Genomic DNA, 26,588 nt, shown 5'->3' on the forward strand with positions numbered 1-26,588 from the left:
GTATTATACATTACCTCTTTACAAACAAAGCATTCAATTTTTTTCTCTAATTGGTTTCCAACATTTGAATGCCAGTTTACATGTCGTTTAAGTGAAATCAGAGTGGGCATATTCTTCCCGCAGATGGTGCAAGTAAAACCACTTAAATTTATTGACGGAGAGTAGTCTTGCTCCTCCGGAACCTCACCAAAGCCGTTGTGACTCTGGATCTCGTCCAGGGGCTCCGCTTTCGTCACAACGACCTCACAAAAATCCGCCAAATCTGCGCCTTCGAATTGTTTAGGCGGCACCTGCTTGAGTCTGTGCACTAGTTTGATATGGTTAGCCAGCACCGTACGACTTTTAAATCTCTCTCCGCAATCAAGGCATGTATACAAATTACGCGGCTTCATATTGGCTTTTATATGTTTCTGATTATGCTCGTTCACCTCACTCACTTTCATGTCGATATCGCATATAAGACATCGCACAAGACAGTCTTTGAGAATGATGGAAGCTCGTTTAGTGCCAGAGCTCATGTTGTGCTTGGTACGCTTGTGATGCACGAGCAGGCGCTTGTAAGAGAACTGCTTCTCGCAAATATCGCAGGTGTTGTCGTCACCCTCCTCGCCGCTGCCGCTGCCGCTGGACGCAGACTCCTCGCGGTACGCGGCCGCCTCTGCTGCCGCCGCCCCCGGCGCCGCCGCCGCGTCCGCCGGTACAGCGCTGCTCGACGGCATAACTTCGTCTTCCATTTTCACTTCCACTTTAGAGTGTTTTAATTCATGATTCACTAAAGACTTCCGATACTTAAATCTCTTATCACAGTAGTTGCACTGGAGGGGGCCATTGCCACTGGTATCGGAGAGCATTGATGAAGAATCTTCGATGGTACTCGGCCTGAAAGTTAATGAATTTTTGTTAAAAATATGTTATTTGGTTGACTGCACTGCACTTGCATTTTCATCTCAACTATACTCGTATTTCCTTGCCATACTAATTTCAAGTCGATGTTGTCATTGAGGAGTTCCGTCCTGGGGAAACAAATATTGTATGTATTGTCACCAGATTTACATATAAGTATATAAGCATGCCAAATTTTAATTCAATCTGACTACTGGAAGTGGGTCAAAATTCAGTTGCAAGATTTGAACTGTACATACATCATCGCAAGCAAGTAACATAAAAAAAGCGTCAAGAATTGTATTAACACAATGATTAATGGGTGGATCAACTATTTCTTGTTGTTATTCTGTCCCATCAGCGAGGGGACAAAAATAGTGCAGTTGAATCGAAGAAATGTGGTGTCACATTATACTAACATGCTTATTGACCAATTATAGAAGGGTTTAGGCCCGAGAGATCCGTTACTTAAAACATCTAAATCTTAAAAGATCCTTTTTCTACAATATTCAAATCCGACAATATCCGTTTTCTAAGGTATCCAAATCTGAGAAGATACGTTTCCCATAGCACCAAATTCTAGTAGACACGTTTCATAATAACCAAATACTAGAAGATCCATGTCCTATGATATCCAAATCCGAGAAGATACGTTTCCCATAGCATCCTAATTCAAGTAGACCTGTTTCCAGTAATAACCAAATCCTAGAAGATCCGTTTCCTAATATAAATGATTAGTTATTGTTATTGATATATTGTATTTCAATCCAATTTATTAAAAGTGTAAACAAAGATGCCATTTTTATCCGACCAGACATTCAATGATGTGAAAACCTAGAACCCATTGCACAATAATTAATCTGTGCAATAAATCGATTAATTTATTAATTGAATAGATCAACGTATTTTTGTCTATTTTATTATTTACAATACTTGATTTCATTCCAAAGACTGTTTAGTTTATTCAATTATAAAAGCAGTAACTATTTTTTAATTTTAAGGAAAGTAAATAAAAATCACTTATTCATCCGCGCATTAATCGACTTTTAAAATGTCAATTTTTCCACCATCTCTACGCTAGTACAGAAATAACGTCAGATTTTGACGAAGATTGAAATCAAGTGAATTTTGGTGAAAAATTGATTAGACATCTATTTAAAAGACACGAATTATAGACAAATGTGTTATTGATTTGATCAAGTGAGAGTTTAATTGTTTATACAAGAATTTTAATAAATTGGATAGGCATAACGTATATTAATGAACTGACGTTTTGGGAAGTTTATTTTATATGGTAACGGGCGTTTTGGGAAATGAATGTTCGCGGAAAAGGTCATTTGAGTATTTGTCAAAAAGTTGTCCCGTCATGAAATTGACAAGAAATCAGTTTTGTCAAGAAATTATTAACCCTAAGGACAAGATCATAAAACATAAACTACATAAAACATCCAAAATTTCTTGACGTCAGAAAAACGTCATGAAATCTTGTGAGGACAAAGATTATCTGACTTTTTATCACTTACCACAAGGTTTTGTATATATTTAAAATAGTTATTTGTGCAACAAGAGAGCAAAAATGTTTTTTGTTGCGAGTGTTGATTTTGAATCCCGAGTAAGCGAAGGATTCTATAATTGAATCACGAGCGTCAGCGAGTGATTCTAGGTTAGAATCCTAAGAGCAGCAAGGGATTCAAATACACAAGATGCAAAAAAACTTTGGTCTCGTGTGACACATACAATTTTTCACCTCAGCAGCGAGATCATCATTTAAATGTAACTTAATAATAAAACCACATATTTATAGTTTACAAAACAAACACATTTTTTTTTAAATATAATCCGATTATTAAGAAACAAATATAATAATCACATTTAAAACCATAAAAAAGTGTCCAGTAAATACAATACAAATCTCATACTTCCTGTGCTAGGTATGTCACACTTATTTTTTAATACTGCAAACAGCCTCATCTTGGATTGGAGTCATTAAAAAGGTTGAACAATAAACGTATAATTTATTATAAATGTTATTAAACCTTTAAATATGATTTTTATTAAGATTTCTAATACATAAACATAAATAGATTTGTTAAAAATTCATTCAATTTAACAAATATTTATTCCAAATATAGAGGCAGTATACGGAATTATTTTATAAAAAAAAAACAAGAAGCGTCTTTCGAGCAACGAGGTTGCATACTTTATTAAAAGATCGGGAAAATTTACATTTTGGAAATATTTCGTTGTCATGTAATTTATTAGGTATCTATCGATATATTTTTAATATCAAAAATTTAATTTAAGATTGTTATCAACACATTTGATACTACGAGTATCTCTCGCTTTTTTCGTGTTGAAGTAAAATGACAGATCAGTCAAGTTCAAATATTTGGAATTCAGTAAGTAGACCTAACACTGTACTCAGCATTTAAAAAAAAAATTAAATAGTTACTTTGTCTCACGGAGTGAGCAAAATGCGATTTTACTCACTGATTTCTCATAGTAAAACCTGCCTGTTTGAGGTGCTGAGGTGAAAACAATATTACTCATTTTTTTGTGGTGAAATAGCGCCAGGAAATATATATTTTTTTAACCAAATGGACAACTGAAAAATTGAAAAATGGACAACTTTTTGAGAAATAGTCATTTAGCTACATTGACGTTTTGGGAAATTTATCTAATAGGGAAATGGGTGTTCTGGGAAACAATGATTTTGGGTAAATATTTATTAGGGATATTATTTTTTGGGATGTAGATGTTGGTGTCTTAGGAAAGAGATACCCAACGGATATTTCAGGAAACGGATCTCTCGTGCCTAAACCCTTAAAACTACCACAAAAATGCATGTTTGGCCAATTTTAAACTTACGGTTTAAAGAGTGACTCAGGAGAACGTAACTATAGCAAAGAGTTACAAGAAAAAGTTGATCGACCCTAATTCCACTTTACTTACAGAACTTGTTTTCTTGTAATGTGATTTTTTCTGCACACTGTAGTTTAGAACATGCTTAGTAGAAGTTGGGCGTTGAGTGAGGGTTGACTAACAGAGAAGTATTGAAGTTACCTGGACTCATCGTCGGCGCCATCGTTGTCACCGCCACCGTCGATGTTGGAAACGTGCGCGGCGAGGTGCGTGATGAGCAGCTGCTCGGATGCGAGTCGCTTGCTGCACATGCGGCACTCGAAGAAGGCCTGCTGCGCCGCCGCTGCCGGCGTCTCCGCCTCCGGTTTGAGCGCCCACATGCGAGGCTCAAAGTGCACATCTTTAATGTGACGAAAATATGCCGCCTTTCGTGTTGTAATCTTACTGCACACGGGACATTCAAATGTTGTAGCGTTAGTATTTTGAGTACACTTGCTGAAATGTTCACTGTGAACATAATAATCATCGAATGGCCTCTTACAGTAAATACAAGGTACCGACACTTTGCCGTTATCTGGTTTAGTCTCAGACTTGAATCTTTGGAGCACAGCGGCATGAACAATTTTCATATGTTTTTCCAAATTTTCAATAGTCTTAAATTTTGTTGTACACATTTGACAGTCTATTTTTTTACTACCATGTATTCCATCAATAGGTTCTAATGATATTAGTAACTCCTTTTCGAAAGGTTTTGTGGGTGACTTTTGAGGTGATTTACCACACAAATCACGATGACGATTCAGCATGATCTTCAACTTAAAAGATTTACCACATTTCTCGCAGCTAAGTTGATCGTCGACATCAGAAGCATCTTGTAAATTAGTCTTTGGAATATTAACTACCACATTTTCTGGTAAAACATCTTTATTTTTAGTGCGCGAATGAACTTTGGAATGAGCTGCTAAGCTCTTTACTGACTGAAACTGCTTGGGACAAAGTTTACACTTAAAATTGTCTTTCAAAAGTGGCTCGTCAGAATCTGTCTCAGCAGAGAAATGAGAAGCGCTATTGTCCTCGTAATCAGAATCTGCATAATAATTGCCAGATTTCTTAGGCTTCTTATGACTGTTTCTGAGTTCTTCTACGCGTTTTGAAGTTGTCGGTCGAATATCATGTGATTTACTGCTGACAGAGACGTCTTCTACACTTTCATGACTACGTTTGCGACTATTTCTTTTGGAAGGATCAGCTTCAGAAGTGAAGGATGGTTTAGTTTGATTGGAAGTGTCAGTATGGATGGACAATGCAGAATCACTGCTTTGTCTATTTGGTGGCGGCGGGCTGACGCTGAATCCTGTAACAGGAGTGTTTTTACTGTTAATATGTAATTAACTCATTGTTATATAATGTAATGCAATACGAGGGCGGAGTGATAAGTCTGGTAAAAATCAAATTCACGGTATTTTTTATCGCAAATCCAATAATGTCAATTTGTAGTTAAACCTTTTCGGAAATAAAAGGTGTATTTTCAGCCAGTTCGCTTTGATAGTTTTTTTTACAGCTATGAAAAAAAATCGCTTTAATGTTTGCAAACATTGAGAAAAGTGAGTTTCGTGTTCAGATTAAACATTATTTTTTGCGAAAAAAGACTATTACGGATACAAAAAAAAATTAGATAAATATTACGGGGAGTTTGCCCCGTCAATTAAAATTATTCACAAGTGGTTTACGGATTTTCGTTGCGGTCGTACGATCTGGACGCTCTGTTGAAGTCACCACACCGGAGATGGTCACCAAAATCCATGATATCGTACTCAATGACCGAAGAGTAAAAGTCCGTGAGATAGCTGATATTGTAAACATTTTAGACGAACGCGTCCGTAATATCCTACACACTTATTTGGATATGAAAAAGCTATCCGCCCGTTGGGTGCCGCGATTTTTCACTGTGGATCAAAAACGCACAAGGGTGACCATTTCAGAGGAATGTTTGACGAAGTTTAAACGTAATAAAAAGGACTTTGTGCGTCGTTTCGTAACTGTTGACGAAACCTGGATCCATCATCATACACCGGAAACCAAGGAGCAGTCAAAATAATGGATTGCTTCGGGTGAACCAGCACCGAAGAAGGCCAAAGCAGTTTTATCTGCGAATAAAGTTATGGCTACTGTCTTCTGGGATGCTCATGGTGTAATATATGTTGATTACCTACAGAAAGGTAAAACAATCAACGGCGAACATTATGCCAATTTATTACAGCGATTTCATGTAGTTTTGATAGAAAAACGACCCCATTTGGGGAAAAAGAAAATCATTTTTCACCAAGACAACGCACGGGTGCACACATGTGCAGTTGCTATGGCCAAAATTCACGAGTTGCGTTACGAATTGCTGTCGCATCCACCTTACTCTCCGGATTTGGCACCCTGCGATTATTTTCTTTTCCCAAACTTGAAGAAATGGCTTGGCGAAAAAAAAATTGGTACCAACCAAGAAGTCATCGAAGAAACCAATGCGTATTTTGAAGGGTTCGAGAAATCGTACTATACGGAAGGTATTGAAAAGCTAGAAAAACCATGGACTAAGTGCATTGAGTTACATGGAGACTACGTTGTAAAAATAAATTTACTTTTATCAAAATAAAATAAAAATAAAAACACATTTTTTAACAAACTTATCACTGCTCTCGTACTATAATATAAACCAATAATGTGTATACTATCAACAAGCCAAGTGCGTGTCGAACCACGCGTAACGAAGGGTTCTGTAGTCGAAATGGTACTTATGTTGTATTTATAACAATTTCTAAGCTAATAAACATAAATTTGAACGACTGTCACGGCTTACAAATCTTTTATTATTTATTGACTTTATTTTAAAAGTTATTTGAAAGTCGTTTAGAAGTAGTATTGCATTTTTCACCTATGATAAGTTCTGTGACAGTTGAACATTTTCCGAATTACGCATACTTGCTGTTCGCAAAATATTTTTAAAAAATAATTTCTCTTTTGAAGCAAAATAATCAAAAAATATGTAAAACTGTACTTTTTTAAAATATACAGGGTGGCCCATTTATATCGGTCAGTGTGGGAAAGTCTGAAAATATACGACATACGAAATATATAACCATGACATCGATTTTAATAACAAGAAAAACTGCATTCATGCATTTAAAAAAAACCTGTACTCAGCTCGGGAATCGAAACCGGTTGTTTTGAAAAAAAAACTTACACTATTTCTATTTAGATATCGATTGTGTAAGTCTTAAGAATCACAACAAGCTATGATACCGTTGAAGACCTTAAAGCAGCCATTGAGTCAATTTTAACGCAAATTCACCATGTCATGATACAAAATGTAATAATAAGATCGTTACCTAACCGTGTTGAACAGTGTATTGAAAAAAACAGTGACACTTCGAACACCTACTAAAATAAATAAAAGTATGTGAAAACAAAGCATTTTATTCATTTTAGACATAATGTTTCATGGAGACATTTACTGCTTAAGACGTAGCAGATAAAAAGAAACAAGGAATGAAATCAAGACAACTTTTGACACAAAATGGTCCCAACTCAGCATAATGTCAACCTTGCGGTCGACGCTGTTCTTCCGTTGGAACCATTAAACATATTTTAAAACATTCATTCGCTTAGCGCTTAAATGAAATATTAAACAGGCTGACATATATGCATACAAAATATACATTTTGAAAAATTCGTTTATAGCTATGAACGTTGTAATATTCCAGTATATAAACACGTGTCCTCTCTCGATATCTAAACTATCTTCATACCAAATTTCATCTAAATCGGTTCAGACGTTATTGCCTAATTGATTAAGAAACATCTTCGCAAATTGTCTCAAAAAATATTAGATGGATGGATGAGGTAATTGATTCAAGCTGCGTTACTCTTTTGTCGCGCGGATGATGCGATTAATTTGATTACACTTTGTGCGGATCGCTGTCTAAAAACACCTTAAACACAGTATAAAGTTGTACTGTTGCCTTAAAGTAGAGAAAATTCATTATAGCGACGGCGGCATAATAATAAAGCATAGCAGGAACAATGCCTATTTCAAGTTGCCATTGGTACATTTATAAATATTCGCTTTGCTGTAATAGAAGTTCGCATGCAATCCAATTCTTCGAAACGATGAAGTCTGATAGTCAGTCATATATAACATAAAAAATAATAAAAGAATAAGAAGTTACAGTAAAGCAGGAGGGGGGAGGGGGTGTATCTAAGTGCCGTGACTTGCTTCGAGAAGAGGAAGGCTACCATCGTACTCGAGTTGTGCCCCTGATAAGAATTTTTTTAACAAAAATGTAAAACCGACTCCAAAAAAAAACATAACAAAAAATGGAACCGACTACAAAACTAATAAAAATATTTTTCAAGGTATGTACCTACAAGCTCGAAGTCGGTGCCTCAGCATGAGCCAGCAAGGAGTGGAACATAGTCGTCTACCTCACCTACATACTATGGGTTTCAATCACTCCTGCTGAGTCGTGCTAAGTCACCGACTTCGAGCTAGTAGGTACTGTAGGAACTAGGCTGTATACCGCTGGCAGGTGGTAAAACTGACCACCTGGCAGGTTAGATTAATCTAGTTTTGTATAAACTGATAGGTTTTTTTATATTGTGTTTCTAGAATATAACTTTAAAACAGTTTGACAGCGGTATACAGCCGAACTAGGCTGTATACCGCTGGCAGGTGGTAAAACTGACCACCTGGCAGGTTAGATTAATCTAGTTTTGTATAAACTGATAGGTTTTTTTATATTGTGTTTCTAGAATATAACTTTAAAACAGTTTGACAGCGGTATACATGCCGGAGCGCAGATTGCTCCCGATAGCCTAAGCGGCTGGTGCTATGCTATGTAAATGTATTTTTAAGTTCTGAAATAAATCCAAATGATTGAAGAAGTTGTTTATTTTGAACTGAGTTTAAAGTCACGCGCGTTGATCCCCAGTACCTAAGCTCTTACCTAGTTACAGTCCCCACAGTACCTACATAGAAAAATATTTTTAAGAGTTTTGTAGTCGGTTCCATTTTTAGTTATTTTTTTACTTTTTTGTTAAAAAAAATCTTTATTTCTTACTTTTTACTGATTTGTAGCCAAAGTACATCTCACAACGATTCCATTAAGCCCAAATACGGCTTAGTTACGTTGTTTTATAACAGAGTTCCGTTGCCTACCTTCCGGCTTCAGCATCAGATCAGTTCGAAAGAATCATTAGCTTAAAGCTTCTTCTTAGTCGCTTATCCAGGTTTAGTAATCATGATCGTTTATAGACGCGCGAGCATACTTAGCTTTGACGAGTTCCATTGGCCACGGTCTTCTTCATCAGGTCCAGTTTACCAGGTGATACTTTCTGAACGTAAATGCTTGTCTTAATGCTAAAAATGCTAAAATCGCCATAGGTACTCCACCTATAAATTTTGAGGTTTGCCCTCGATTTCCCTAGGATCCCATAATCAGATCTTGACTTGGTGACAATGGGACCACCTCAGAAGAGTACTCTTTCGAATAAAAAAAGAATTTTGAAAATCGGTCCACAATTGACTGAGTAATCGGTGAACATACATAAAAAAAAAATTAAAAAAAATACAAGCATTGGAACAGAACCTCCTCCTTTTTTGAAGTCGGTTAATAAATAGTTCTGGTAACATAGAATCGCAGTAACCAAATTGTATGCTGCAGAGTTATATCATAATTCATAAAATAAAAGTACATACATGCACCGAAGAATTCGAAATAAAAGAAGTGTTATGCTTTCGTGACAGTCGTATTTTTTTTTTAATAATTTAGGGACTTACCTGGTGGTGGCACATAGTTTCTTCGTAATTCTTGATCAGCTCTTTCACATTGCTGTTTGAAAATATATGCGCTGCTCAGCTTTTGAATACACTCAGCACAGACCTTATCTGGCAGTCCATCACCTTCATAAACCTAAAAACAAATTCATGATGAGCACCCTTGATAAAGATCAAGTTTAAGTACATGTATAACTAATTGTATATGTATGTATAGAAATTAAAAGAAAAACTAATAAAAATAAGTATGATTGTAGTTTGGCAAGCTAACATCGAACGTGATCGAGCGCGCAAACATTTTGTCCCAACCAACTCGTCACTTGCACGATCTCCTTCCCGCGGCAGTCTTTCGCCTGTACCCCTAGTATAATTTTTCGGTTACAAAATACGTCTCGATCGCGTTCGCGTAAAATCTCAATTTGTATGGAAACACGAACATCGCAAACGTTCCGCTAGAGGCGCAGTTCGTGTTTCCATACAAATTGAGATTTTAACGCGAACGCGATATAGACGTATTTTGTAACCGAAAACTTACGCTAAGGGCACTGCACAGTGCCACGGTTTGCTGTGTGCGTACGATGCGAGCGTTGCAGAAACCGTAAACACATCTTGATTCTTGATCGTTGTACATTTTCCGCCGTAGTAAACTTAAGAAAAAATGTCGTGATATAAATATTTTCATTTCTTAACAAAATAATTTATTTTATTAAAAGCTTTTTTACTTATCTTGCCTTGTTAGTATGTTAGTTAATTAGTAGGTAATGGATAAAATTTTGGAAGCTAAACTTGACTAAATGTGCGTTTTCAGATTGAGCTAAAATTTTACATACCGTAAACTGCTTTAATAATTATAATTCCCGTAATAATAATTCCCGTGTAGATAAAAGTTTAAAACCTATAAGAGTGCTAAGTTATAGACTCTAAATCAACTCAGGCAATGTTGGGGCCAGAGGGCAAAGTTGAAGCAGTTTACGGTACGTGTGTAAATCAGATAACAATGCAATATTATTATGATATGAAGCTGATCTAATGATGGAGCTGGAAGGTGGCCATAGGAACTCTGTAATAAATCTATATAACCACATCGACTTTGGGCTCGTTTGATTCTTTTTGACAAGTACTTTGGCCCTAGATGGTAACAACGGATAAAAAGTACAGTCAGTAAAAAAAGATAGCAATAAAAATTTAATTTTTCAGCGCGAGCAATCGTTATCGAGTTTTAGCTCGAACAAAGCGCGGTCTTCCAGTTACTAAATTCAGGAGTTGTCAAATAAGCGCAATTCAATAGCATTGTGGCAAAATATATCGGAACTAAATCGATCACTCAGTAAATACATATTTAACCAACTCGTGACTTCAGTGACTATAGTTTTCTATATAGATATCATAATAATATACCTACGTGTATAACTTTTTGTAGCAATTGCATAAAATACTATTAGTAGATTGTACACTACGGGGATAAAGCACTGTATTATGTCACGGGTGCGGTATTGAATCCTGAGCGTAACGAAGGACTCCAGATTTAACTCACGAACGTAGCGAGGGTGTCTTGAGTTAACTGCCAAGCGAAGCGAGGGATTTAAGATGGAGTGCTGAGAGCAGATGGAGTCGACTTCTCTGGGAGTAGATTATTAGCAATGCGTAAGGCGTCTAATTTAATGGACTGCGGAATCCAATCACTTTTGTCACTCGACATTTTCTAAATGTTTTATCTTCTTTTGCAGTTATGATACTTAAAATTGCAGCGTATTGAAACACTCGTGGCTTTTGTTTTCAGTATTTATTTGATTCTTTTTCGTTCGGCTTAGGTAGTCGTCAAGACGAATCAAATGAGACCAAAACCGATGCGGTCGTGTCGTTTTATTACAGATTTCCTATGGCCAACATCTAACTACATCATCAGATCAGCTCTACGTCATAATAATATTGCATTGTCATCGGATTTATACATGCATGCAAAATTTCAGCTCAATCGGTTGAAGATATCCACTTCAAATTTAAGTTGAAATATTAATTCCACCCGAACAAACATAACTAGTTACATTACATTACAAGTTAATAAAAACATATCACCAAAATGTAAGCACTACAATTTTAACTAAACAACAATTTTAAATTCTCGTCCTCTTTGGCTGTCGCCCTGTCGGAGGCTGAATAGCGCTTTGGACTCTTTCCATGCGCCGCAGCCCGGCGCCCACGGCAGAAAAAATTGGCTAAACGCGGTAATTCGGCCGAACGGCGCGTACTTATTATGAATTAGTGATTCAATCTTAACCTGATTTTAAATTTTGACCTTGTAAATAAATAGTATTACTTAGTATGAATTATAACGGACATTTTTTAGTTTAAAAAACATTAAATACAGCGGCTGTGAGTGCTTTATTGAAGTTGGCTTTTGTGAAGTGCGTGTCGGAGGTTTGTGGATCATAAATTGTTATTTAGTCTTAATGCTGCACAAAAAAATAAACCACTGTCTTAGAGACAATTATTAATTATTATACTATCGAAGGTTTTATAAAATCGCAAATTAATAAGTAGTTAAACATTGAAAACAGCAAAGGGTCACTCGCGTTGCCCCCAGCAACTGACGGCCGTCATCTTGGCAGCCTAGCAACCAAAAACCGCTGAATGAAACACGTTTCTTGTATGACGACCCCCTTTAATTTGTAACTTTATTTTATTTTTAGTATTTGTTATTGTAGCGGCCACTGTAATACATCTGTGAAAATTTCAAGTGCCTAGCTATTACGGCTCAAGAGATAGAGCCCTGTGACAGACGGACAGACAGACAGCGGAGTCTCAGTAATAGGGTTCCGCTGGTCCTTTTTTTTTTCATCACACTTGCTCGTAAACAGTGTCGTAACATGTAGGCTACCTTAGTTGCAACCCCCCAAATAAAACCCTCGACCTTAATGTGCTTGTCATGAAACCCGTGGTCGGTAATGAGTCATTGCACGTACACATTTTCTTGTCATGAAGCCCAAGGTCGGTAAAATGAGTCAGTGCCCGTACTGATGGCGCTGCGCGCGCTGCTGCAGGACTACATGGACCACCACATGCACACGCACGTTGCGGCGCATGCCGAGGGAGGTAGAGGGCGACGTTGCCAAGAGCACAGCCTAAGGTATCGCCAATATTTGGAAGAATTATATTTTTTCTTTTACAAATATAAAATTTTACTTGCAAATGTGATGAAAAAAATTGTATGTCGCACGGGCGGTACTAGAATTACGAACATCGACTCATTAAAGCCCTCAGTCTTCGACTTCGGGCTTCTAATAGACTCTCGTTCGTAATTCCTTATTTACCGCCCTTAAGACACAATGTACTATTTCAGTGTGTTGCACCAATTATAATTAATTGATTTTTCGTATGGTAGTACCTAGACTGTCCACGATAAAATCCGGGCATGCCTGATCTGGCGTATTTTTGTAATTAATGCTAATTTTCAAGCAGCACTTTTTTTAAGTAATTAGTGGTTATGAAACTACATAATAAAAATATAATTATAATAAAAAGTTAGGGTGTCTGTGAGTTTTAGTTTTATAATACACCTATTAACTAGTTTTTTTGAAGAAGAAATAATTTAGGCACAGTCTAAGCCATAATTTAGGCTTCAAAAAAACTTGTTAAAAGGTGTCAAGTCAAAAAATAAATTGTCATTTTTTTTCATTTCTCACGTATAAAATATTAATAAAATTGTAAGGTATACTCCCACTCAAACCACGTGATTTTATTTCGATGCTTTAGATGCTATAATATGATATAATTAAAAAATACATTTTTGTCATTATCTTTGTGACAGTTCAAGCCAGATAGAGGGCTGAAAGTTGGAGTGATTACTAGTTATGAGGCGATGGCTCAGGATGACTTCGTCAACAGTCCCATTTCGTCACCTTGTTAAATCGTCCTCATTCGCATATAGTCTACTGTTCTGATTCACCAACATTCCTACATCGTCACTTTCCTATCTTGTCCGCTTTCTTACGTGGGCCACAGTACCGGATCATCAACAGTCTCATTTCGACTACAGTGCTAACACGTCAACATTCCAATTTAGACCACAGTGCCAACTCGTCAACATTATTGCATAGTAGTGGAGGCTGGGAATTTTCAGTTGAATGGAATTTTCACAATAAAACCTACAGCGGAGAAAGTTTTGAAATTTTTAGAATATATTATTTTAAGTAAGAATTCCTTGTTTTCCCTCAAAAATAATTAAAGACTTTTTTTTTAATGCCATTATACGACTCATAAAGTTATATCTTTAGAAAAATAATTTCTTCACAGGAGACTTTTTATCCCAAGACTACTTATTATTAATAAAAGCTGGTTTTAAGAAATCACCCTTAAAAAAGAAGAGGTTTTTTTATTATTAAGAAAACGAATATAATTAATTCCTGTACTCACATACAAATTTCAATAATGGTGATTTTTGTATTTTAGTATTGTAAAATTGTAATATACAAGACCATAAATTTTCACCTGGGTGACTTCAGCACTTTTTTTTTAATTAACGTTTGATTATTTTTCACGCCGACGCATTAATTCTACAGTCAAGATTAATTTAAAATATTATAAACTGGCAATTATCGAATCGATTATAAAAAAATCTCCGATGGATATTAAGAGGAAATCTTGTAACAAAATAAAAACAATAGTGATACATAGCGCGGTGGGCGGGGGGCAACAGCGTGGCAGTAGCGCTGGCAGCGAGCGCAATGAAGCGCTATCAGCGTTAAGCGGCAACGCGTAGATAGCAAAATAAGTTGGTACGTTTAATAAGTTTACATAGGTAAGTAGGTTATCCAGTGTATCCTACTAATATTATACTCCGACCAACGAAGGTTTTGTAACCCGATTAATTCTCCCGCCTATGAAACTTGGCACATGATGAAAATAGGTAATACACATTATAATTATACAATAATCCAACAACTTTTTTTACGAGATGTTAGGTATTTTTACCTTAATATGAAAATCGTTTATAGCTCTCTGTGAAAAATTCCTCAGTCTGAAATTATTTCTGTATATGTACCTATGTACTACTTAGAATATGTATGTAAAAGAATCCAATTGTTTTTCGACTTCAGAGATACCGCAAATTTAACTTTTAACATTTTGCATTATCTTCTACTGAATTTTTTTTCTGCTGATTTTTATTTTTTAATATGCTTTTATTTACTTAAATAAATAGCTTTAATAATATATCCAATAGATTTTCCTTTACAATATTATAATTCTTATTTTTACGTTATTACGTCGTGTGAATAATTGCTCAGGTAAATTTATTAGGTTTCTTAGCCAGGGATCGCTTTATTGTAATAGATTTTTCAATAATCCAATTGAAATTCACCTGAATACCAAGTTTTAAAAAATAACAATAATTGCTAATACTAAGTATTCGCGCCGTTTAGCAGCGACCGGGCGGGCGCGCGGGAGTGCATAGGGCTTCGGGGCATTAGTATCGTAGCAGCTGAAGTATCGAAAAGTACCTATGGGTCATCACAGGAAAATTGACTTTATTACAGACCGTATAAGGTCCAATGATCCAGTAAGCTAATAGTCCTTTTTTGATACAATTTGAACGACGTTGTTCCATTTTCAGTCTCATGGTGCAAAATCCACATGTCATTGCTTTTTTAAGTAATAAACACTCTTTTATAATGTAATAATACTGGCAATTTCGAGCCATGTTTAAAAATAAATCCGTTAATTCGGAATTCTGACAGTGTAAATAAAACATGCGAAAAAAGCCGTCAAGCTCCAAATGAAAGAGATGAAACGATCATTGACAAGTTGGCACTCTTCTCGATGATTGTCAAAAACAAAAAGATCGAAGTTCGAAGAGATGATAGATGATCTTATGATAATATACGTGTTATAAGCGTATTATAATTTATTTCGCACTCAACCCAAATTAAACCTTATACCCTTTAAAAGAAAGCTCAATTTTCTAATGTGTCCCATAATTTTGATTATTTTTTATTAACGTCGGTTTGGAGCTACGTTAAAAATACTCTATTATTGTACACGCGCTTTTAATTTTAATGTAATAATTTAATTAGCGAATCATTTTATTCCTTTTAGCAAAATTTAGAGACAATTTAAGCTTTGTCGGTTCACATGTAGAAATTTATAGGTAAAATAAGATATTCGATGTACAATTTTATTCTCGGTACAAAAACAATAAAAGAAACGAACATATTTGTTAATTGATTAGTTCTGCTTAAGTCACCTTGGTGAAAACTTACAGATACATTCTAAACTACTTTGTTTTTGTATTCCCAAGTTTTCACTATTTGTATGATTTTGTAAGTAGTTTTTTTTACAAATACGCTAAAATTTATTTTATGACTGGAAACTTATAAAAAACTGGAGAAAGTTTATTTAGAGGATAGTGATCTCTTAATAATTGAAAATGTACACTAATCCCTACTGTAGGATTTTTTGTGTTCGAGCAAACCCGTGAAGTTTATTTCCTCCCCTATTTCATAATTCTTCTGGAGGGGTAAGCCAACATTTTTATAAGGGTGTCTAAAACCATCAAAATATTGTTTACAAAAAGAAATCGAGACTGTAAGAATTAATCCGAAATTATTTTTTAACTGACTAGTCTATAGTTCATTATCCAGACTAATATAAAATAAATGCTCTATAAACTTATCATTGAAAAGATAATTTTTTTTGCAAATTACTATCGGGATATTTTGCTATTTACAACGCTTAAATTGACCATCTCTGTGAGACAACGTCTAGCAAACGTGGACGAGTTGGCACTGCTGACCAAGTAGTACCGTCAAGGGCAAAGATATCGACACGGCCAAAGTTGCAAAAATATGTATACACAGATACGTTGCCACCTCGCCGACAATTGGGTGCTAGGCGCTGTTGACAGATTTCGTTTGATTTGTCTGATCAAAACAAAAAATATTGAAGCGCGTTTCCCTTTTTTTAATATTTTTGCTGGCCATAGGTACAAAGCCCTTCAGTCAAAAGACTGAAACGCAACGAACAAATGCATTGCAAATTCTTTGAATTTCCGACAGAAATTAGAAAGAAAATCACACATGAACATACTAACAGATAAGTACGGAAAATTGCTTTTAGGTATTAAATTAGTAGGGATAAACTCAGAGAAAGGTTGCATCGCTTGTGGCTTTAGCTTTTTCCATAAGATAAAATAAAAATAAAAAAAACATCGCAATTCTTAATTGTCAAATTTGTCATGGCATTGTTTGTATAAACTAATGGAGTCATTTTTGCCTAAATTGAATTATCGTAATTTGTCCTCGAAATTGGCCGGATTATCATTATCTATAATGTGAATGTAGCTAATATTTTCAAGAACTGAACTGAAATTGTAATTCACATTGGAAACTATGGAGCCACGAACTTAGCGAAAGAATTACATACGTAAAGCTGGCGCGCGGCAATGAATGGATTAAAGAGCTTTACAGACTGCAATGCAGGATAATGAATAGATTTATATTTCTCTGAATGGCAGCACTGGCATAGATAATAGATCGCTCGTTTTTGGCTCGAAATTCGAACTTGTGATTTTATTTTGCTTAATATACAAAATGTCCACACCCAATATCATATTTTCTCAAGTTTTTCGCGATTCCCAAGGTCAAAGAATCGAATTGCTTTAAAATTCCAGTGAAATAATGCGTTGCTTGGGAGAAACGTGTCAAAACGGTGTTGTAGAGCGCCATCCCGCTGTCTTGTTTTTTTGTCCCGTTCTGGCGGTTCACTTTTATATTATAAATAACCGAATTTATAGCAATTGCAATTAGGCGAATCGTTACCGGAGAAAAAATTGCTACTTATCAAGATAACGTCAATAGAACGTTACATTTAATAATACAATGGTTAGACAAAAATAATTTAAAAATAAATCTGGAGAAAACAAAGGTTATGTATTTTAATCAGAGAAATAAAAAAGAATCAAATGTAACTGTAAAATAAATATAATGCAAAAATAATTGATGAAACAGATGTAACTAAGTTCTTAGAACTACATTTAGATAATAAGTTAACTTGCAATAAACTTAATCAATTTTCGTTTGCACTGTACCAATGTAACAAGGTGGTCAATCAATCTGCAGTGCTGACTGCTTACCACGCCTATATGTCACTTCGACATTCCGATATGGATTTATATTTTGAGGTAATTCCACAGATTGAGAAATGGCATTTAAATGTCAGAAAAAATGTATAAGATTGATTTTTTGGAGTCTTTTTGTATTTTATATTTAGACTCTAATTTTGTTACTTTTACGGGTATCCCGTAAATACATATCGAAAATACAAACTGAGACATGGATGCACAGAAAAACCAGAAAAAGAGACCAGCGCTGGGAATCGAACCCAGGTCCTAAGCAATCCATGCTGCATGCTATAACCCCTACACCACCGCTGGACATAAATCTAGACACGATCTTTTCCTATGCATACATATCTCACGCTACTTAAGCAGCAGCAGCGCTTGTCTCTTTTTCTGGTTTTTCTGTGCATCCATGTCTCAGTTTGTACATTCGAAAATGTATCAGGTCGATTTGTGGTATTCCGTCTACTGAATCATGCAAACCACATTTTATTAAACTCTAAATATTAACTTTGCCATGTCTTTACATTTATGAAGTACCTAGTACTATATGTCAAAAACAACAAGAACCAAGTTTCGGGTTTTAATTGCACTTGTCAGAAGGAGAAAATATCCACAAAACCGTATAAAACAGCCTTGCTCTCTAAAGGTTTTTTCAGAATGGCTCCAAAAATTTATAGCAAACTCCCAAAAATAACTTTAGAATTAGATGACTTACAACCTGCGAGCATTGTGCCCCGCCCACTGCCACTTTAGTTTCGCAATTCTTCGGACTATGCCGGTAACCTTAGTTCTACTGCGGATATCATCATTTCTAATTCTAACCTGCAGAGAAACCCCGAGCATAGCCCTCTCCATAGCCCTCTGAGGTTCTCAAATGGCACCCGCGGACTGGGAGATGAGCTGTCAGCAGGCCTCCAACAAGGTGGAGTGACGACTTGGTTAAGATCGCGGGATCGCGGTGGATGCGGAAAGCACAAGACCGGTCTGAGTGGAGAGCCTTGGGGGAGGCCTATGTCCAGCAGTGGACGTCTTTCGGCTGACATTATGATTATTATATTTTATTTTTTTGACGATTTTAATTTTATAGTTTTACATGAGTTTTAAACTTGCAAATTATTTGTATGCCTGTGGGCAAAACATAGTGATAACAATTGGGATGTCCCAATTTTTTACAACGTATAATAAATCGAAAACTGTTTGGAGAAATAGGCTTTGTGAAGCGATTTCAGAAATCAGATTCCAAAAATATTATAAACTGAATAAAATAAACAAAATTTAGGTAAAGACCTTCATTTGACCCCTGCAGTGCACCGTGACAAAGGCAGTTATAAAGCAGGTCTACACTAAAGCAAATTGACAGTTTGAAATGTTGCTGTCCTGCTTATGAAAGCAGAGAGTGACAAAGATAGAACAACTAATCACATAATGCGCACCCAGCTTCAAACAGTTGTCATTTATCATAAAGTCCGAAATGTATATGAGTATTTTCAATGTATTTATACAAATTAAATTATTAAATTATGGCGTTACAAGTAAATATAAAAGAATTTATACATCAGATTTTAATAAAGAATATCTATTTACTATCACGCCATTAAACAAACATAGGAATAATTGAAGCTAAAACAAGAGAAATAAATAAAACTATTTATCATGGTTCATTTAGGACCCTAAACCGTGCTTGTATTATTGTCACTTTGTAATGCCACAGATTATGTTTATGTAAGACCTGAATTTTTCTAGGCAATGGAACGTGGCTGTCTCACTATGATGTCATCCAGCGTATTTCGTAAAAAAATTATAAAATTAAATACTCATCCAAATTCAAAATTAAAAAATTTCAAAAGTAAAAAAAATATAAAATTAAATACTCATCCAAATTCAAAATCAATGAAAATGGTATCTTAAAATATCCTATTCTTCCCAAAAATAAAATAAAAACTATAGGTTATTTTTTTGGTGCATCCCAATTACGTTGTAACACCTTGTTTATATTGTAACTACCTCTGTTGACAAATAGATACCTACTTTGACTTTGTTTTGTCTATTCTTCTTCTTTTTTTTATTTTGTTAAGAATGAGAAGGGTAAAGGAGAAGGGTAAATTGTATTGGTCTCACTTTATTTAAATGTATAATTTTTAATGTATGATGACCAAATGGTCCGAAAGGAAGACCAGAAATGTTCGCAAGACCGGCAGATTGCTGATTTGGGGCCATGCATAAATATTTTTCTATCTTTCTTTCCTCCATTAAGTTGCACAGAAAGAAATAATATTAAGATAAAAAAGAAATGTCATTTAAGTTAAAATTACATGGTGCAAGCCAGATATTTATTAGTCACACCATTTTTTGCAAAATTTTATGAATAACCAAATCCCTTGTAAAGTCTGAATGCAAAGCCAAGTGTGTTAAGTTGTGAAGCCTCTCGAATTTAATGCTTCAAAAAGGATTCCACTGATGAGTACGGCCAGTAATTAATTAAGTGAAATCTAAGAAACACAAAAAACATGTTTGGTAAAATAGCCAGAGGCGCAAAAGAACGGACAGGATATACATATGATAAAAAATCTATTTCTCTCATTATTAGCTCTGATAGGACCATACCAACAGAATGGTCCCTTTTGTCTGAATGCATTCTGAAAACTTGTTATTATTATAAACAAACTTAGATCCTACATTTAAAACCCATGAATCGCATTAACAGAGATACTAGTGATCAATAGTGAAATTATAGCTTAATATTATTACTTACTGAAGTTAACTGGTTCATAAGTGGAAAGTGTAAGTAGTGATGGTATCACTTACTTTAATACGAGCGCAATCCATCACCATGTCCGCCAGCTGAACATTGTTGTCCACCGTGAAGATGGAATAGAAGTCACCGAGCTTGAGACAAAGTCTACATTTTCCCAGCTTGAGAGCCATATTGATTTGTTCTCCAAAAACTTCATGACATTAAATCCTTAGATCTGTGGAAAATCACATTGTTATGATAGCAAATATCAAGAGACAATACAAATAAGATATTGTAGCAGTTCTTATTATGGTTTAACACAAAATAACTACAATAATTCACCTCAACAAAGTTTACCTGCTTTGCTCGCCGGTGTACGCCATTTTCGTCATCTCGTCGCGTCTTTCCACAGACAGACGATACTTTCTGTCTTTCGTACTTAGACCAAAGACAAGAGCAGCTCTACTTGAGCTCTACACATTCAAAATATTTAATTACTATGTAGCTTTTGCACGCGACTTCATTCGGAAAGAAATATATTTCACTTCTCATGCTCGTAAAGTTCGTATTTATGCTAGATCTAGGCGACATCAAATTACTTCTTCTTCTTAACAGGGTAATTACATTCCCTGTATATGGCAACCGGTACTCTTGTTGTGTTGAGAAACCAAGGAAATAGGAAACCATTTTTGCCAGCGTCGTTATTCTCATAGATGTTCTTTTAATCTTGATGCGCGTGAAGGAATATTCTTGTTTAGAAATGGATCAGAGGATTATTTATCATTGGACTGGATAATGACTTTAGGCAAGGATGTAGATAGGGCAATAAATAATAAAATATAAGGAAAAATTATAATCTTAAGTTATGAATTAATAGGAATTTAATTAATGATAATGATAATATACAGGAGAGGTCATAAGGAAGGGGAGCTTAATTTTCCACAAGAATATCATGTAGGGAAGCATCGATATATATGTACTAGTACTAACCATTGCTTATATTCTACCGATTGACAAGACTTTTCATGTAAACAAAATGTTCAAATACCGGATTGTCACACACAAGACGTCATCGCTATATCCATACTTCCATACTATCCATACTTAATATTATAAATGCGAAAGTAACTGTCTGTCTGTCTGTCTGTATGTTACGCTTTCACGCCTAAACCGCTGAACCGATTTTGATGAAATTTGGTACAGAGATAGGATAGACCTTGGGAAAGAACATAGGCTATCTTTTATCGCAAAAAAGAGGCTTTTAGGGGTTGAAATAGAGGATGAAAGTTTATATATGGTGGAAGTTCTGGTTCTGGAAACTTGGCATTTAGGCACTTAATAAGAAATAAGTCGATATTTGGTTGAGCTTGTTTGAAAATTCGACCTGTGAGGGGAAGAAATAGGGGATGAATGTTTATATGGAAGGTTTTCATTATCGAAGATAAATCGATGAATCGTTATTAAACTTGCTATTTCGGCACGTGATAAGAGATAAATAGATATTTGTTCGCGCGTTTTTTAAAATTCATCCTGAGAGGGGGTGAAGTTGGGGATGAAAGTTTATATGGAAGATCATCATTGTCGAAGATAAATCGATGGTTCTTTATGAAACTTGGCATTTGGGCTCGTGATAAGAGATACATAGATATTTGTTCGGATCGGATCGGAGCGGAGGCAGGGTGGCAACGGAGTGGAGCGGAGGCAACGGATGGAGCGGAGACAATGCGGGCTACAGCGGAGGCAGTGAAGTAGAGCGGAGGCAGCGGAGTGGGGCTGACGCTGCTGAGCGGAGCGGAGGCTGGCGGAGCGGAGGCTGGGGGAGCGGAGGCTGGCGGAGCAGAGCGGAGGCAGTGGAGTGGAGCTGACGCTGCTGAGCGGAGCGGAGGCTGGTGGAGCAGAGCGGAGGCAGTGGAGCGGAGCGGAGACAACGGAGCGAAGGCATCGGAGCGGAGGCAGCGTGGCAACGGAGTGGAGCGGAGGCAACGGATGGAGCTGAGACAATGCAGGCTGCAGCGGAGGCAGTCAAGTAGAGCGGAGGTAGCGGAGCGGAGCTGACGCTGCTGTGCGGAACGGAGGCTGGCGGAGCGGAGGCTGGCGGAGCGGAGGCTGTGGGGAGGAGGTAGCGGAGCGGAGGCAGTGGAGCAGAGCGTAGCGGACGCTGCTGAGCGGAGCGGAGACTGTGGAGCTGATTGATGGTGAAGGTGATGATAGTGGTGCTGATTATGATGATTGGTGATGATGATGGTTATTGTGGTGATGATGATCGATGACGATGAATAACAAAAAAAATGTTTATAAAAAATGTCTTCATTTGAAAACTTTACCTGCGGGGGGGCAAAGTACATGGAAATGTTAGCAGAGGGGATGATGCAGTGTTAGCAGAGCCTATTAAGCTCATAAGAAAAATGTACGCAATGTGAGGTCATCATGAAAAAATTATGATTTTCAGATTTTTCTTATTCATTGTGCTATAAGAGCTACCTTTATGCAAAATTCCAAGTTTCTAGGACAGCCGGCAGAGCGCTATAACATTTTCTGTTAAGTAAGGCGATTTGTATGAAATGAAGACATCTTTTTAATGACTGTAGCCAGTTTAATACATCAGTGACTGTAGCTTTTGTTTGCATTGACTTAGAAGTTTGATTTTTTCACAGCTATCGGGACTATTGACCTGAGTTTAGGGTTTTAATTTCAACTCTTTTTCAACTAGATACCTATACCCCGCGCGTTTACGAGATAAAGGGTCTTGACAGACAGGCGGACGGACGGACAGCAAAGTGATCCTATAAGGGTTCAATTTTTTCCTCTTGAGGAACGGAACCCTAAAAAACATTTGTTCTGGCGCTTTTCAAATTACGACCTATTTACTTGAAAATATGAGGATGAAAGTTCTTACGGAATTCCAAACAAATTTACTATACTTAAGTATATTTATCGGAACTATGTGTAGCTAAAATGCCGTCTTAATTATAATCCTACCCTCCTAACTTACAATAAAGGACGTAAGGTGTCAAGAGTTCACTATGAAGAATGAGTCCTTTTGTGTTGGCAGGATAGAATACACGTCGTATTGCTAAAATGTGGCTACCCGCAAAATATTTATGTTTTACTAAAGAACATGGATGGATGGACGAACAAAAAAACATTATTTTTTATTCATAGCAATGTATTGAAATGGTTAGTTGGTGTTTAGTACATTAAATACTTCCCAAAGTTACTATTCCACGCGGACGAAGTCGCGGGTAAAAGCTAGTAGACTTTCTAGTAGATTATACACCACAGAAGTGACACAGCTTAGTACTTACATATTAGGGATGTTCGATATCGGTGATTTTCGAGACTTCGAGACTTATTTTATTCAGTCCAGCAAGACCGGACTTGTGATTGTTTACAGTCAATTATAATGCATATACGATGAGTAAAATCAAATGAACTTTCAAAAGTACCTCAAAAAATCCACTATACGTTAAATACTTGAATTAGCTAGGTAAACTGTGGTTATACTGTGATGATTATGTTGTTCACTACATGATAATATTTATTAACGACGATGCATGGAAGAAATTGTATTTTGTCATCTACATATTTTATGTACCTACACCCCAAGCGGATTCATTGCATTGCAGTCACTAACTAAGCCATAAAAACAGATAGAAAAAGATTATGCGTTCTGAACTCTTAGTAAAGAGGAGATAAGGAACAATTGTGGTTACACTCATAAGGCCATACTGCTTGGGAAATGTCATGATTTTGGGTGTGGTTTTGGACATATGCTAAATTTTCTTAGTAAGTTTTTGAAAAATTTTACTAAAGTTTTTCAGAAACATGTTCATATGGTAGATTGATGTTTATGTATCGAAAAGTGTAATTAAACGAAATTGCATTTTTGGACATGCATCCTTTTGAATTAGGATGGTAGTGTTCTGATAATTTAATAAACAACATAAACTTTATATTAAAAAAATTTTTTTCGTAATATTTGAAGTGGCCCGCTCTTTTCCCACTAAGTACTTCTTTATCTGCAACTACGACGACTATGACTTCACTTCAGATTCGGACCACCCAAAAGGATTTGTCGTTAAGTCTCGAAAGTCTCGAAATTTCGAGACTCCCGGGACTGAAGACAAAGTCTCGTCTCAGTTCCGAGACTCAAAAATATTTCTGAGACTGGACGCCCTATGTACACGCCCATAGAAACTCTTGTCAATTTGATACCAGTTTGCATGGGCGAGTACACGAAATATCGGGACGGTATTTTACGGCCATTTTACGGCCTGGAAATAGTGTCACTCATTTTATTTTACTTTAAACATTTAAAAATTTGAATTTCGAGTGTGCCGTACCTCCTTATAAAAGGCGGAATTTTCGATATCGATTCGATAAATCGACTAATCGATACCATGAGCGCCCTTAATCGACTAATTGAAATCGACACAGTTAAAATAATCGATTATCAATTGATCGATTATTTCGCCATCGATTACCATCCCTAACAAATATATCGATGGTACTAACGTACTAGATATCGCGATCCAAACACTCATTCTGTTCCACTGCTTTGACCCGTTGAAGGTGCAACGGACTTTAGTGCAACCTAATACATTACTTTACTCTTTGAGTGCGACTTTGACATTCATGAGCGGCGAACGTACTAATTTTTGATTGAGACTCCGAATGTAAGCGTGAACCTCAGGTAAGTAAAATTACATGTTGTTCAAGTGATTAAGCAGCTAATAATATTGTAATAACACAATAAAAACATTTTTTTAAATAAAAGTCACGCCATCGTACAATCATAGACTAAAACATGCAGACGTTCCCATTCAAAACTGGTTATAGGTAAAAAATTGTGACTGAACTTGAATGACAATTTGTTTAATTGCTTTATACCCATTTTGATATTTTTGAATATTTATTTTATGTTCTTTTGTTTTTAGTCTAAATAATATCATTTTTTTTAAGCGAAAAAGATTGTCGCGTAGACACAGCAGGGCTACTACAAAACTCTAAACTCGAAGTTCGTGTTGTGCGGTCCCTCTGACCTTATACTGTTTAATACAAAAGCGAGAGGGACCGCACGACACGAACCGAGTTTCGAGTTTTGTAGTAGCCCTGCAGGAGGCTCGGATTCAAATCACTTCCGGCATTCCGCTTTTAAAAAATCTGAAATTTCGTTGAGCAAGCATACATTGCTAACAAAAAACAAAATAGTTATTTATGATACAAGTGCGGAAAGAAGGCAATTCCCAACGAGTGGCGGAGAACTTGAAACACGAGCGAAGCGAGTGTTTTGAGCCGGCACGAGTTGGGAATTTTCTACTTTCGACACGTATATCATACAACGTTTTACAATGCATTAAGCGAGGAAAAAAATCGCGGCAGTGACTACATCATTTATTTGCCATACTCCTTTTACTACAGTAGCAGGCAGTAGATATACATACCACCGACATGCACGGTAAACCAAAATCGCTAACGTATACACTTTATTAAACCAACTTTCATAACAATCATTGACCCAGAAGATTAGAAGAGCTACAGCTACTAATGATAGGTAAAGGAGACTGTTTTAGTATCGTGATTTTTTATGATTAATTATTAGCCCTTGTTGCTTGACATTTTCCACACTTATATTGGCTAGTCCTTATGGAGGAGTGCACGCTCCTATAATGCTAAATATCAGTGCAACCCGTGAATAAATCCCTAAGTTAAGTAACATCAAGTATATGGATTATGTATCTAATCTACCAGCTCTTAAAAAAAAGTTACCGTAAATCTGAGATTTTTTGGCTTTGGAACTGTAAATAAATCAAAACTGGTTCACTAATTCTAATAGATAAAAGCAAATAAATAAGAATAAGACATACCGGTAGATGTTATAATATCCATGCGTGTAGAAGTAGATTATTCTATCAATTTACGATGTTTATTAACTTAGGTATTTATATTATAGTTCACGTATTTTGTTCAGCATTGAGTTTGTCACTGACAATATGTGCTCCGTGGAGGACGTAAGGCGGAGTAAAGTCAGATATAAATTCATCATTTAAACTCTTCATTTTAATTTACTCATAAAAAATTAATTCATCGGACTGAACTCATGAACATTACTTTGGCGGGGTTTCATGACAGGCGCGAACGGGTAACCATGATTGGTTCGTGCTACGTCG

General features: G+C 36.1%; 2 protein-coding genes across 3 annotated transcripts in view; one reads left to right on the forward strand and one right to left on the reverse strand.

The window, feature by feature from the left end:
• The window catches only part of LOC141431550 (uncharacterized), a 105,859-nt gene extending 94,207 nt beyond the window's left edge, over positions 1-11,652 (forward strand). For both annotated transcript variants that reach the window (XR_012451729.1, XR_012451728.1), the window contains one exon: positions 11,380-11,652. The gene's annotated coding sequence lies outside the window, so the exon portion shown is untranslated. The remainder of the gene's footprint in view (positions 1-11,379) is intronic.
• Positions 1-20,851, reverse strand: part of LOC141431479 (uncharacterized) — a 28,128-nt gene extending 7,277 nt beyond the window's left edge. Inside the window, exons 1-5 of the mRNA XM_074092671.1 lie at positions 20,776-20,851; positions 20,490-20,653; positions 9,572-9,704; positions 3,946-5,098; positions 15-879 (exon numbers count right to left, since the gene is read on the reverse strand). Coding sequence (XP_073948772.1) covers positions 15-879; positions 3,946-5,098; positions 9,572-9,704; positions 20,490-20,609 — 2,271 coding nt within the window. The 5' untranslated portion in view covers positions 20,610-20,653; positions 20,776-20,851. The remainder of the gene's footprint in view (positions 1-14; positions 880-3,945; positions 5,099-9,571; positions 9,705-20,489; positions 20,654-20,775) is intronic.
• Between the last annotated feature and the right edge of the window lie 5,737 nt (positions 20,852-26,588).

The sequence above is a fragment of the Choristoneura fumiferana genome, chromosome Z (assembly GCF_025370935.1).
Source record: "Choristoneura fumiferana chromosome Z, NRCan_CFum_1, whole genome shotgun sequence".
In the NCBI taxonomy this organism is placed as follows: domain Eukaryota; kingdom Metazoa; phylum Arthropoda; class Insecta; order Lepidoptera; family Tortricidae; genus Choristoneura; species Choristoneura fumiferana.